Source organism: Podarcis erhardii (assembly GCF_964252035.2).
Source record: "Podarcis erhardii genome assembly, chromosome: 12".
NCBI lineage: Eukaryota > Metazoa > Chordata > Lepidosauria > Squamata > Lacertidae > Podarcis > Podarcis erhardii.
The window spans coordinates 20,367,363-20,381,455 of record NC_138513.1 but is presented as its reverse complement, the minus strand read 5'-3'; the positions used below and the strand labels follow the sequence as shown (position 1 = coordinate 20,381,455).

The 14,093-nt window shown below is 39.5% G+C and overlaps 1 protein-coding gene across 10 annotated transcripts in view; it reads left to right on the top strand.

Annotated features, from left to right (window-relative positions):
- CACNB2 (calcium voltage-gated channel auxiliary subunit beta 2) overlaps positions 1-14,093 on the top strand; it is a 133,510-nt gene that overhangs the window by 99,234 nt on the left and 20,183 nt on the right. For all 10 annotated transcript variants that reach the window (XM_081882087.1, XM_081882088.1, XM_081882085.1 and 7 more), the window contains 3 exons: positions 8,517-8,639; positions 12,172-12,308; positions 13,510-13,586. In XM_081882087.1, the coding sequence (XP_081738213.1) occupies positions 8,517-8,639; positions 12,172-12,308; positions 13,510-13,586 (337 nt within the window). The remainder of the gene's footprint in view (positions 1-8,516; positions 8,640-12,171; positions 12,309-13,509; positions 13,587-14,093) is intronic.

Here is a 14,093-nt window from a genome sequence, read left to right as displayed (position 1 = left end):
TGTCCCTTGTTTGTTTGTTTTTTTACATTTGGAACTGACAGCTATAAAGATCTCAAACTTCTTTTTATAAAACTAATTAATTCATCATCATAGCTCATCAGCAGTTTTATTAAAGCACCACCACTTAGAATAACCTAATTCAAACAATCATGATACCATAGGCAAGCTGAAGAGAAGCCCCATGATAATTTACTTTCACAAGAATTCAAAAAATATGAATTTCAAAACATTTGGCAGTGAGCTCACGGAACATGTTTCTTAACTATTGAATAAAATGTTAAATATCTGATTTAACATTTGATGAATATGAATACATGCAAAGGGGCATAGGAAGTTGCCTTATAACAAGTCAGGTCATTGACTAGCTCAGTGACTAGCAGCAGCTCTCCAGGGTTCATGCAGGAGTCTCTCTCAGCCCCACCTGGAGACTGGACTTGGAATCTTCTACATGCAAAGCAGATGCTCTGCTACTGAGCTACAACACCCATCCCTAGTAGGGCTCCTGAATAGTCTCTTACATGTTCAGTTTTAACATAGATACTGTAGTTCTGCTAACACAATTCTGTTTGACTTACGCATTGTATAAATCAGATAGAATTGTATAAGGAGAGGCGAATTTAGCAATGAAGATTGCTAAGGAAGGATTAAAAATCAGGTGTGGTGGGCACCACCTGACATCCTAGATAGTTACTGGGTCCCCACTTTCCAGGAGAGCCCACCGGGTTGACACTTACCGTGGGCCTCCATATCAGGCAGCTAGGTCTGCAAACCTCTTTTTTAATTCCCCCAGTGCCCCAGAATAATATTACATCAGACTCTCCTGCTGCTGCTACTTAATAAGCCCATGAGGGGTAATATTTTGGTCCTCAACCTTGAAATGAGCTCTTACAAATAAAACCTTCAGTAATATAATACTTTATGTAACTCTAAGGTAAACACAGTTCGGAATACTCTGTGCACTTCTGGCCACACTGTCTCAAAAAGTACACCATAGTGCTGGAAAGAGGAAAGGAAATGATAGTAAAAATTGATTAATAGATATTAGCCACAATAGTTAAATGACTGCTCCACATTCAAAGGCAACTTCTTAAACACCAATTGTTGAGTGTCAGACAGTGGGGGCCAGCTGTTGCCGTCATACAGTTTTTGTAAGAAAGCACAGAAGTATCTGTTTGGCCAGTAAGGAACAGGATGCTGGACTGATCTAGCAGGGCTCTTCCATGTTCTTATCTCTCAACAGGAATGCTGTTAGACCATTTGAAGTAGTTTGAGTTTATTTTTAGTTTCTGAATCTAGTATCGACATGGAACTCTGTGGGCTTTTTAAATCGGTCAGAAAAATAAACCTCTGGTTTCCATAAATGCATTGTTCTCATGGACAATAATGTATTAAGTTCCTGAGTTTTGATAACTGGCTACAGATAATACTGTATGCAGTTCTGTAAGTATGAAACGAAGGAGAACTGATAAATCTTTTGCAATTGGGTGATGGTGGATTAGAACTTTTGGAGCTAAATTAGCATCTTAGCAATTTATAGTCCAATTAAAGTCCAGTTCTATCCATGTTTATTCATAATTAAATTCCATTAGATTAATGGTGTGCATATTTACTCTGAATATAAGTCCTACAGAGTTCCAAATGAGTTACTCCCATGTATGTACTCAGGATGAGATATTTAATCCCAGGTAACTGTGTTTTGGTTTGCAGCCTTAATTCAGCATTGGTGGTGACTTAGTGGGCAAAATTATAATTAACCAAGTGCTTTAAAAAAAGAAGAAGTTCACCCATTAATTATACCTTAATGCCTAAATAATATTGTGCCAAATTGCATTGGTAAATGTACTTCTGAAATTACCTCAGTATGGGCTGCTATACTCCCTGCAAAGAATATAAACCTGCACACAATAGTTTCTACATTTTCTGCTTTAGTTTCTAAATATGATTCCCCTTTCCCCCTGATTGACTAACATTCATAACTCTAAATCCTTGGCAATGCAGTCCCATATGTGTTGACTCAGAAGTGGGACTCACTGCAGCCTCTTCACATATTAATCTCATGAAGGGGGTCCACATGTAGAACGGGGCAATGGGGCCACATGGCTGGGCCTTTGCCTGAGGTCATGTGGCTTCTTCATGTGGCTCATGCATACATTGAGCATGGTATCTGAAAAGGGGAAACATATCCATAGAGACCTCTTCATGTGTAAGCTTCCACAAGAACTGGGACCCTTGTCATGCGGGTTTCCATCTCCCATGGAAGTCTACATAATCTATGCATGTAAACTTCCCCTGCTCAATATCAATGAATGGAACTGGGGCAGGCGGGTTACAGCAAGAAAGGTCTCATGACCACAGGAACAGGGTCAGCGGTGCAATGCTGCTTTACCTTTCTACACATGGATTCCCTTTGTGTGATTAACACATGAAGGGGACTTACCTTTATTTTCCTGTCCTTCCAAAGAAGCCCAGAGTGGCAAACAACTAGTGATAAACTAGTGCAATTCTTTCAACAGCAGGGTAACACGTTGGTAATACCCTGCTCCAGTGAACAGTGGAGCTGTTCCCCCTTTTTACTGGTGCTTGCCAATCTAAATAATCTTTCCATATTGCTGCATTGCAAATTTAAGCATGGGACCTGGGTGCAAGAAAATCTGAAGCAGAAGGAATAAAGGAGCAGGCAATGTTAGGCCAAAACAGAAATCAGTTAGCCATAATTACTGGTAGTCATATGAGAATGCCATCAGTGTTGACAGCTGCTTTGATTTTGCAGTTTTATATCTTATCTTTAATCCTTTAATCTTTTGTTGGGCAGCATGCAAATAATGACATCAAATAAGTTGGAGCCAGGTTGGGGGGGGACTTTTATTTCTGGCCTGAGACAACCCTGGAAAGGACCAAACTTTCATAGAATCATAGAGTTGGAAGAGACCACAAGGGCCATCGAGTCCAACCCCCTGCCAAGCAGGAAACACCATCAGAGCACTCCTGACATATGGTTGTCAAGCCTCTGCTTAAAGACCTCCAAAGAAAGAGACTCCACCACACTCCTTGGCAGCAAATTCCACTGTCGAACAGCTCTTACTGTCAGGAAGTTCTTCCTAATGTTTAGGTGGAATCTTCTTTCTTGTAGTTTGGATCCATTGCTCCGTGTCTGCTTCTCTGGAGCAGCAGAAAACAACCTTTCTCCCTCCTCTATGTGACATCCTTTTATATATTTGAACATGGCTATGATATCACCCCTTAACCACCTCTTCTCCAGGCTAAACATGCCCAGCTCCCTTAGCCGTTCCTCATAAGGCATTGTTTCCAGGCCTTTGACCATTTTGGTTGCCCTCCTCTGGACACGTTCCAGTTTGTCAGTGTCCTTCTTGAACTGTGGTGCCCAGAACTGGACACAGTACTCCAGGTGAGGTCTGACCAGAGCAGAATACAGTGGCACTATTACTTCCCTTGATCTAGATGCTATACTCCTATTGATGCAGCCCAGAATTGCATTGGCTTTTTTAGCTGCCGCGTCACACTGTTGGCTCATGTCAAGTTTGTGGTCAACCAAGACTCCTAGATCCTTTTCACATGTACTGCTCTCAAGCCAGGTGTCACCCATCTTGTATTTGTGCCTCTCATTTTTTTTTGCCCAAGTGCAATACTTTACATTTCTCCCTGTTAAAATTCATCTTGTTTCTTTTGGCCCAGTTCTCTAATCTGTCAAGGTCGTTTTGAAGTGTGATCCTGTCCTCTGGGGTGTTAGCCACCCCTCCCAGTTTGGTGTCATCTGCAAATTTGATCAGGATGCCCTTGAGTCCATCATCCAAGTCGTTGATAAAGATGTTGAATAAGACCGGGCCCAAGACAGAACCCTGTGGAACCCATTGATGAGCACCCTTTGGGTTCGGTCAGTCAGCCAGTTACAAATCCACTGAGTGGTAGCATAGTCAAGACTGCATTTTACTAGCTTCTTTACAAGAATATCATGGGGCACCTTGTCAAATGCCTTGCTGAAATCAAGGTAGGCTACATCCACTGCTTTCCCTTCATCTACCAGGCTTGTACTTCTGTCAAAAAATGAGATCAGGTTAATCTGACATGACTTATTTTTCAGAAATCCATACTGACTATTGGTGATCACAGCATTCCTTTCTAGGTGCTCACAGACTGTTTGCTTAATGATCTGCTCCACTTTGTGGCTTTGGGGTTTCCTCTAACATTACCCCAGCCTAGGCTCTGGAGGAAATTTAATGTCTTGCAGATACCTCCGTCTCTGTCTAAATGTGTGGCTTTGCAATCAAGCAAAGAGATCTGGTTGCCCCATTTTAAAGAGCTAGAAAAACTGAAGGAATAATGATCAAACCTACCAGGGGGCCTGGGGCACCTTCAGGGCTTCAAATCCTCCACTCAGCTGTAATTTCACAGGGTGTAACCTTGGGGGGGGGGCCATCACTGCCTGTCAGCCTGACCTACCTCTCAGGGTTGTGCAGCTAGAAGGGCTGTGGGGGGGGGGGAGAAGAACCACATACACCACCTTGAGCTTCCTGTAGAACAGATGTGGGATTTATTTGCAAGTAGAAGGAATGAAAAAAAAATCCCTTTTCCAGAGCAGGGATAAAAAGTCTTCCATAAATGGCACTCTTCCCTTGTCCACCCCCCCCCCCACATACGTGCTTGGATTTAGCCATCCAGGTGTTTCATGTACTTGATAGTATTTACTTGTGAGTAGAAGGCAGGCACCAGAGCATTCCCCCCCCCCCACTGAAGAGATCTCAGCCTCCATCCCTTACCCCACAATAAATAAGGCAAACTTCCCACTTTGCATAGGCAAAGTAGTTATGGAGCACCATAACCAAATCCCTCGTGCATGTAAGGTGCCTCAAAGCCAACTCTACTTGAGAGCGAGCGGAGGGGGAGAAGTCATCTGGGACATGATTGGAAGGCAGAAGGCAGCAGCAGGAGGAGCACCCCATACCAATTGTTAATTCACCCAAGGGTGCCAAAGTACCTAGGTTGAAATCCTCTGCCCTAGGGCATTCAGAAACCCACCAGAACCCAATAGTCTCTAGGGGTTGACAATCTTCACTTGTTCACCCCACCCCACAATTCGGGGAAGGATTAGAGCTGTAAATCCAGACTGCATTTAGGTTTAGTGGTGTTTACTAGCTTGTAAGTGTGCTTGAGACTTAAGCTTACAGAATGTTTGCATAGTACTCTGATACTGTTACCACATAAATATATCTGTTTTTCTTAAAATATGGACTTTGAAACTCTTTCAATAAAACACAAAGCATTTTGAAGGCATGCACAATTGCCATGATCATCAGACACACTGCTTCTGCCCTCTACCTTTCAGTCATTAATCAGTTGTTCATACGTGTGCAAAACATCTAGTTGTGTACTGCTGTGCAAAAATGCTGGTTTCTGAATACCTCTTCTTAGGATCTAAGATAAGAAGTTTGACTTTTTTACATGTTGAGTCACTTTTCCAGCTTTATTCATATACATTATTTATAAGCAGAGCTGTGGAAACGACACATTTACAGTGGCGCCTATATTTAGGTTAACACCCTTTTTTCGAAAGGCTCTCTGGAGACTGTTTCTTTTGAAAAACTCTTTCTTTTTTCCCTGTTCTTTTTCATATCTGCTCTTTGATATGAAACACTGAAAGTCCCCAGCTGCTATTGCACAAATACCAAGGGAACTATCAGATAATTTCTAGAAGCACGCAGCATTTTTAGAGAGCTGATTATACATATCACAATATTTTCCTTGCTGTGTTAGATAGGGCAGTCTCACCTTGAATATGAGTGAATGACGCACATAGTAAGAGGGAATAAAATTGGCAATATTAACAGAATTGTTGTGAAGATGTGTGAATTAAGAAAATTAGCTTATTATTATTCTGGAACTTTAGAAATGAGACTTCTCAAACCAAACATAATTTTTAAAGGAATACTAATGCAAAACAGCTAACTCTTGGGACTTCCCTTTGGTAGCATTAGTGTTTTTTATCTGACTAAATCTCTGTTGAACCTCCCCAAGGCTGACTACAAGTTGAGGGGGCCCTGAGCAAAGTGTCCTTTAGTGGTCTCCAATTGGTAAGTGCTAGCACACTACCCTGGCAGTGTTGGTGGGCAGCAGTAATTCTCCCAAGCAGCATCAGGTGACTACGGGACTGCCACTTTAATTTTCTGCAATGCCATAGAATGATGCTGTGATGGGTCATTGTGAAAACTGAAAATTGCTGCTAGACCCAGCTGCCTAGTGTTTAGAGCACTGTGGCAGAGTTTAAAAGGGGCAGGCAGGTATTAGTGGTGGGCCCTGCCAGGTTGTTGAGCTGATAACACTGACCCTGAGCAAGGGATTGGACTAGATGGCTTACAAAGCCATCTCACATTTTTTGATTCCACTATTCTATAATAGATATCTTTTGATTGTCTTTGAAAAGCTGTCCCCCCTTAAATTCATATAGACCCAGAATTTATCTCATTCTTTGTGCTTTCACCTGATCATAACTTTCTCTTAAGCTGTTTCCCTTTCTTCTGTGAGATGTCAGCTTAACTAAGATTGCCATCTGCTGAAATTTACACCCATTTCATAAGCTATACTGGAGGTACAGTTGCCAATGGAGATATATTGTGTGGATGCCAAACCACAGTTAGTCACTGGTATGAAATTTTGCCCAGGTTGTTCAGTTCAAACCATGCCAGAATTTCTTCTGAATGAATCTGCCTAAACTTTGTGGATGTACTTTATACAAGCTGCAAAAATTGCATCCAACTTGTGAATCAAGCTTTAGTTCTCTGATGTTCAGATCACAGGTGGGAACCTCAGGCCCAGGAGCCAGATGTGGTCCTGAAGTCCTCTTTTACTGACCCTCAGAACTGTCCCCAAGCCATGCACCCTCTCCCTTGGCAACACTCCTCACTGGCTTTGCTTTGCAGCCCAAGTGTTTTTTGCCTGTCTGGAATGTGTGCTCGAACATTGATAGTGTCTCTTGCTTGTCTGGCTAATGGAGAGAGAATTGTGTGTGTGTGTGTGTGTGTGTGTGTGTGTGTGTGTGTGTGTGTGTTGGAACTAGCCGACTGTACAAAGATAAAATTTATTGTTCCTCTGCCTACTTTTGCTTCTGAACCTGTTCTCACTGAACTGTGATGCTTGTGTTCAAATATTCTAGTTTAGATAACATGTTAAGTGTGTTAGTACCAGCATATAAAGCCCTAAATGGCTTTGGACTCAAGTACTCACACTAGCCTCTTTCCATTTAAAAAAAATAAATAAATACCAGTTTTAGTAAAATATCAGTTTAGACCTATGGCAAAAGTCCTTTGTCCCCTGGCAGACTGTTGTGGAGGGAGAGGGTTGTTAAAGAAGTGGCAAAAAGGTGGTAATCTGCACATTTTTTACTTTTGCTCATCATTTGCATGTAGCCCTCAATGGATTACCTCAGGCGATTGTGGTCCTTACCAGAAAAAAAATGTTCTCTACTCCTAATGTAAAATAATATATTTCTACCATGAAGGCCACAAACATGAATAGTTTTATAATCGTATTAGTTATATCTTCTAAGCATGTGATATTACCTGTTGTCAGTTGCTAACTTAACTTCACTGCAGAATCTGCTTGTTTGCAAAATAGAGGGGAGAATCACATTTACTATACTATAATGTTCACTGAATTGAAATCACATCTAATTCATATATTGTATCTTTATACATATGTATTCATACTAGGCGACTTGGGGTAACTTTGAGGTTTGCAGGAGTGCAAAACATCTTTAGTAAAATAAAGTAAAAATGGCAAAGCAACCCCAAATTGAGGTGTAACCCCCCCCCCAAGAAAATAGTCCAGTGAGCATGCCCAGTAAGTTTGGAATGCTCACTGACTGGTGGTGTAAGGGGAAGAAAACCATGGGAAGTAGTTGGAATCCTGAACAACTCCACATTGCAACCTTTTGTTTTAGAGCCCCATCACTGATTCCCCCCCCCCATCCTGTTGCAGAGAAGCCATTTCTCCCAACAATATGTATGATGTTTTCAATAGGCAATCACCACATAAAGATGCTGTGTCACTTAATGGGCAAGGGTGGATATAAATGAACGAACTTTCAGATTTGTTGGAAACAGACTCCTTGCATTTGTTCTTCTTTATAAGCTTCATAATTAGGTTACAAAAGAGACTTGTCTGGTACCACAGATGAGATACCAAAGCTGCTTTACTTTCTAATGTCTAGGTAACTGTTAACTATACTTGCTGGGAGAGTTGTCAGTGGGCAAGTCTGGGAAACTTGTCAACAGGCAATGAGTCTTCTCCCTGACCTTGTGAAGTGCCTCTGGAATAATCAAATTTGTTACAGGTCTCCCACTTCTAAGTTATTTGGAAAACTGCCATCTATCCTCAGCATAATATCATCACTTTGATTGCCTCTTATGAAATACTCCCCAGACTTTTCAGTGTTTTCATTGAAGACAAGCACATTTTAATGCCGGGGGAAATATCAACTCTCTTTCTCTCATTTTGCTCTACAGACAAAACCTGTTGCATTTGCAGTCCGGACAAATGTTAGCTACAGTGCAGCCCACGAGGATGATGTACCAGTCCCAGGCATGGCCATCTCATTTGAAGCGAAAGATTTTCTTCATGTTAAAGAAGTAAGACAGCTTATATTTCACTTATAGCTGTGATTGCAGTAATATAAAGTATGCTGCTTTATTTACGCTGGATGGAATCCAGCAAGATTTTACATATGATAGAGACTGTGTGCCACTCTTCCTTTCTCATTTTCGTTTAAAAGTAATGTTTATACATCATGAACAAACATTTGGGTTCCCAGATTGCAGCCACTTTGCCTCATCTCTGTTCCTGCTGCTGCCATACAGCTATGAGCTAAGCCATGGTTTGGCATAGCATTATGTCCAAACCTGGATTTGTGGTTTGTTTCACTCCAGACAAACCATGAACTGTAGCCAAGGGTTTTGTTTTGTTTTTTGCTACAGTTTGTTGTTTGTCTGGAGATAAAACATAAGCCTAGGCTTTGGACATAATGCTAACCAACTCCATAGTAGCAGCAGGAAGAGAGGAGGAGCAGAGTAGACATGATATGATATTCTCTCCAGAAAACCACACATTTGCTCATTCGCACTAAACCATGGTTTGTACAAACTGGGTCAGTTTAAATGCTGCAATGCCTTTGCCCTTAGTAATCAGAAGATTCAGTGAATTGCTTTTGTCTCGTTTTTTCTTTTTCAGACAGTAAGCTAAAGTGCTACATAAATGTTTCTGTGACACTTACAGTAGACTTCTAAGTCAATATACCTTTGGTGTCCATGCAGTTTACCGCGATAGCAGCAAATAAGAGATAATGTCTGCATAAAGTGATTGAAATGGCTAACCTGTAGATAGTAATACATCTGGATACTCTTTTAGACTAGCCAGATTTTTACTCAGGAAAGTAATAGCCATTTAAAGCAGATATGTAATATTCTATTAAAGAGTCTTTTGTGGTTTGAAGAAAATAAAAATGTTAGCAAAAGAAAGAGTATTTGGAAAGAGTATTTGTATTTGGCTGTGTAATGATGAACAAGAAGTATATAACAAATTGGCATTTTTCCTTAACCTAGTCTGATAGCAAATAAGGAGTAACTCCTTCCTTCCTTTTTAAATGCAAATTGTGTCTTGTATGCACACCAGTCTTTTCTGAACCATGAATAAATCACAAATGGTTGTATCCCTTCTGAAGGCCAATTGTCTGCAGTTATAATGCTGTTGTTGAAATACTGCCACTCCTTCCCCTCTCTTCATATATTTTCCTCTCTTTTCTTTTCATTTCTTTGATTTTTTTCTCCTCTTTACTGTGGTTATTGCTTTTTGTGCATTATAAAGTGAGAATGAAGCAATTACAAAAAATGTAGTATTCTTTGTTAATCCTACTCAGATATGATGCATTGAAAATAATGGACATTACTAATTTCAGTCCATTAATTAGACATTAATTAATTATACAACCCTATTACTTCACCCCCAAAGGCACACCCTTCCATTGTCTCCTGAAACAGATGCCACCCAACCAGTCTATATATTTCTATGTAATTCATATGAAACAAACAAAAAAGATACACTGTATTAATAATAAATCCTAGTATTGGAGTCATATTAAGGAAAGAATGATCCTGAAAAAATGTGGCACTATTTCCAATCTTTCTTTTTATTTCTCCAAACATTTATTAGGTATTACAGATACAGACCATTTTAAAGTATCCATATACAAAAGAATTAAAAAATATACAAAGAAGCAGCCATATAAGATATAGTATGTCTTCCCACTGCCATTCACCACTCTTAAGAGATACTATTGACAGAATGTTACCTCTGGGTTAATATCAGACAAGTAGAATCTGATGTTTTCATTGTGCCCTGATGTTAAACTACCCAAAAAGGGGGATAACACACGTTTACGTAACTGGTTGTACAGTGGACAGTAGAAAAGAATATGTTCTACAGTGTCCAGCACATTCAAATAACATCCACAATGTCTATCATTTCAAGGGATATTTAAATACCTGCCTTTAACAAAGGCCCAGGGAGAAACATCAGGCTAAGGTAAATGCCCTATGTTGGGCTGGAATTATTCACTTTGAGATATAAGTAATCCTGTTATTGGTTGTATTTAAACCATAGAACTTGGGGGAGCAGATTTTATTTACAGCTGACTCAATGTCCCCCCCAATAGCCCTTAATCTAATTTTGATATTGTGATAAATATATTGCTCACTAGAATTATACAATAATTTCAAGACAATACCAATAGATCTAATTTCGCTGTGTATGGGTTGGAGCCATCTGGATTTATAGGAGTCCTTAAGTAAATTGGAAACCAGATTTGAAGGTTGGGAACAAAAATGGCAATGCAGCCCATATTTTATAGTGCTAATCCACACCCAGTATTCTGTTATGTGTCTACTTAATTCTGCACACATTGTCTCATACTTGATTGTATCCATACTGGGATCCCAAAATGTAGCTGGGCCAACACTTCAGCTTGAAAAATCTGAATGGCAGCTTGTATAAATTGGTTACCTTTTCGAAAATAAAAACGAGTTACTGCTGAGGAGGTACAGTTTGCTTGTTTATAGCACTTGTGCGATGGTCTTCCGAGATATCTATTGCTGGATTTCTTGTCCTCTTATTTTCCATTTCTCATGTTTCCATGAATTAGAGAAGAGACTACCCATTTTCTCTTTTAAATTATTTACTCTTGCTTTATGGAAATTCAGTATAATGTGCTTTCTAACACATGGGTGCTCCACCTCATGTGTAGTTAATGCATGTCATCTTACCAAATATTTCAGGACTAAGTAAACATGGATTGCTTTGTGGATGGTGACATGATGCTTAATCGTTCAAAACTTGTAGTGCAATCCTTATCATGCAGCCAAACTTAAGTACACAAGTCCCATTGCACATGCGTGATTTTCTCCCATCAAAGTTAATGAGACTCAAAAGCACTTAATTTTGGTTGGATAGAGCCCATACTTTCTCCAACACCTAAAAGTCATTCTGTGTTAGCTTGAAATAGCATTGTCAGGGTGAAATACTTTTCTAAATTTCCTGATGCATCAGGAATGAGTCAGATACTAGGGTTCCTGCCCATTTCTTCCTTAATCCTGTTGTCTGTCCCTCTTCTCACTCCACACCTGCTGTGTAGGGGATTTAGAATCCTTTTATTAAAGCAATTACTAGTTGGCCGAGAGAGTAGGTGAATAAACAAGTCTTGACTGTTTTGTCTTCTACTGCATGAGGGGAATTTTAAGGTACAACATGACTCTTTGGATTACAGCCTGCTAATTCTAGCTTCAAGCTTTTACTTCTTTATTTCAGATATACATCTTTCCTTTCTGTATCCTTTCATCCACATTCTTACTCATTTTGGTTAAGGGCTAAATTCTGATAAATCTAACAACCCCCAGACCCTCTATCTACATTCACACATGCTTGATGATATTTTATTTAGACATCTACTTCCTAGGCTTAAAAACACTATGTAGATACATTATATGCAATTACTAGCATGATCATTTACCAGCATGGTGAATGTGATATGTTAGGATGAGGGGAGAATTCTTTGGCAATAGCAAAAAGGAAAACTTCTGAAATTTAAATTCATTAATCTATTCTTTTCTCTAGAAATTTAACAACGACTGGTGGATAGGACGATTGGTAAAAGAAGGCTGTGAAATAGGATTCATACCAAGTCCAGTCAAATTAGAAAATATGAGGCTGCAGCATGAACAAAAGGCTAAACAAGGGAAATTTTACTCCAGGTAATCAATAACAATTACACAGAGACCGTGATTTAATCTATGGGAAGTTGTTAAAATTAAAAAGCCTGGATATATTTTTCTTCCTTGGTGGTGGTGGTGGTGGTGGGGTGTGTGTAAAAATCCTGTTATTCTCATTCTCCACTCTTATTTACCAGAGCCATTCTTTAAGTGAAGCTTTAATGCCAGGATCGTACTTTGAAGGGAAAGGCTATGAACATGCTTCCAGTTTACATGCTCCTTCTGTCTCTCATAAAGGATTGATGAGAGGCCTTGGTTTTCTGCAAGGAGATTAAAGAAATACAGGAACTTGCTAATTCAGTCTCCCTGCACAAAACCAAGGCCTCTCTGCATCACTCTGCAGCTACAATCCTTGGAGTCAAGTATTGTCTGAATTGGCTCTTTTGATTTGAATTTGTTTCCACATGTGTAGAACTAAGACTCCCTGAGCAAGGTTCTCTTCCTCAATATTGTCGTAAGCTGCTAATTGCTATTTTACTTCTTTCAGAGAGAGAATAAAATTTCCACTTTAGTTATATTTGTGAAAGATGGTATTTTTATTGTTGTCATTTCACAATAATAGCCAAAAGTGGTGAAAAGAGAACTTTTAAATCTCTGTAGTCTTTTCCTCCTATAAATTGTCGACTATATATATATATTCCTTGATGATTGATGGTTGACTACAGATGTGTGGTTTTTTAATTGAAGCTACCATCAACACCCATATGTTTATTGTGGGTTTTATTTATTTATTTAATCTGTCAGTTTTTTGCCATGACAACTCAGAGCCATCAGCAATATTTTAATATGATCTTCAAACTCTATGCAGTCCAAAAATATTGTTTCTGTGGACCCTTACCAGGGTATATCAGGCCTTTTAATATTGAAGTAGTCATTTTAGGGAAGTTTTTAATGTTTAATTGCTTTTTATTATTATCATTATTAATATCTGTTGGTAGGCTGCCCAGAGTGGCTGGGGAAACCCAGCCAGATGGGTGGGGTATAAATCATCATCATCATCATCATCTCTGTTTTGTAGAGACAGATTAAAGGCATCATGTCATTTGGCCTTCAGGACCAAGATTTGGTTTCTGTGGAAATTCCTAACAATTCCACTAATCTTACAGTTTTCACTGAACATCATCACATTTATACCTTGTGAGCATTATATTAGAAAAGTGAATGTTTATTTACTTTACTCTAGTAAATCAGGAGGAAATTCATCATCCAGTTTGGGTGACGTAGTACCTAGTTCCAGAAAGTCTACACCTCCATCATCTGGTAAGTGGGCCATTGCTTTTTTCACACTTATAAATAATAATTAATATAACTATTGTCTTCCTGCACATTACACTTTTCAGTAGAAGTGTGAAATCAACCCTTTTTCATTTTTTAATTAACAGGTTCAGGGTATAGATGATTTTAGCAAGACTCATTCATGTAAAAACTGGTAATGAGGAGTAGAACAGAACTTAAAGAGCATCACTCTGGCTAGTTCATGTATTTATGTTAGAGTGATAATGTAAGTTGTGGATCTTTGTTGAAGGTGATAGTCTCTTAGTCCAGTTATTATGTGGAATATGCTATACATCTACCAGCAGTTTTGCCAGGCAAGTAAAATGGGTAGAGGCCTATAGCTGAGGCTGTGGCTTTACATGGTTTACTGGAACCATGCCAGCAGCAGTCATGGTGGCCTTTGGGGGGAAGGGGTGAAAGTTCTTACATAGAGCATTATGTTCCTACACAGTTAAACAGTGGAATTTGCTACCAAAAGATGTGGTGATGGCC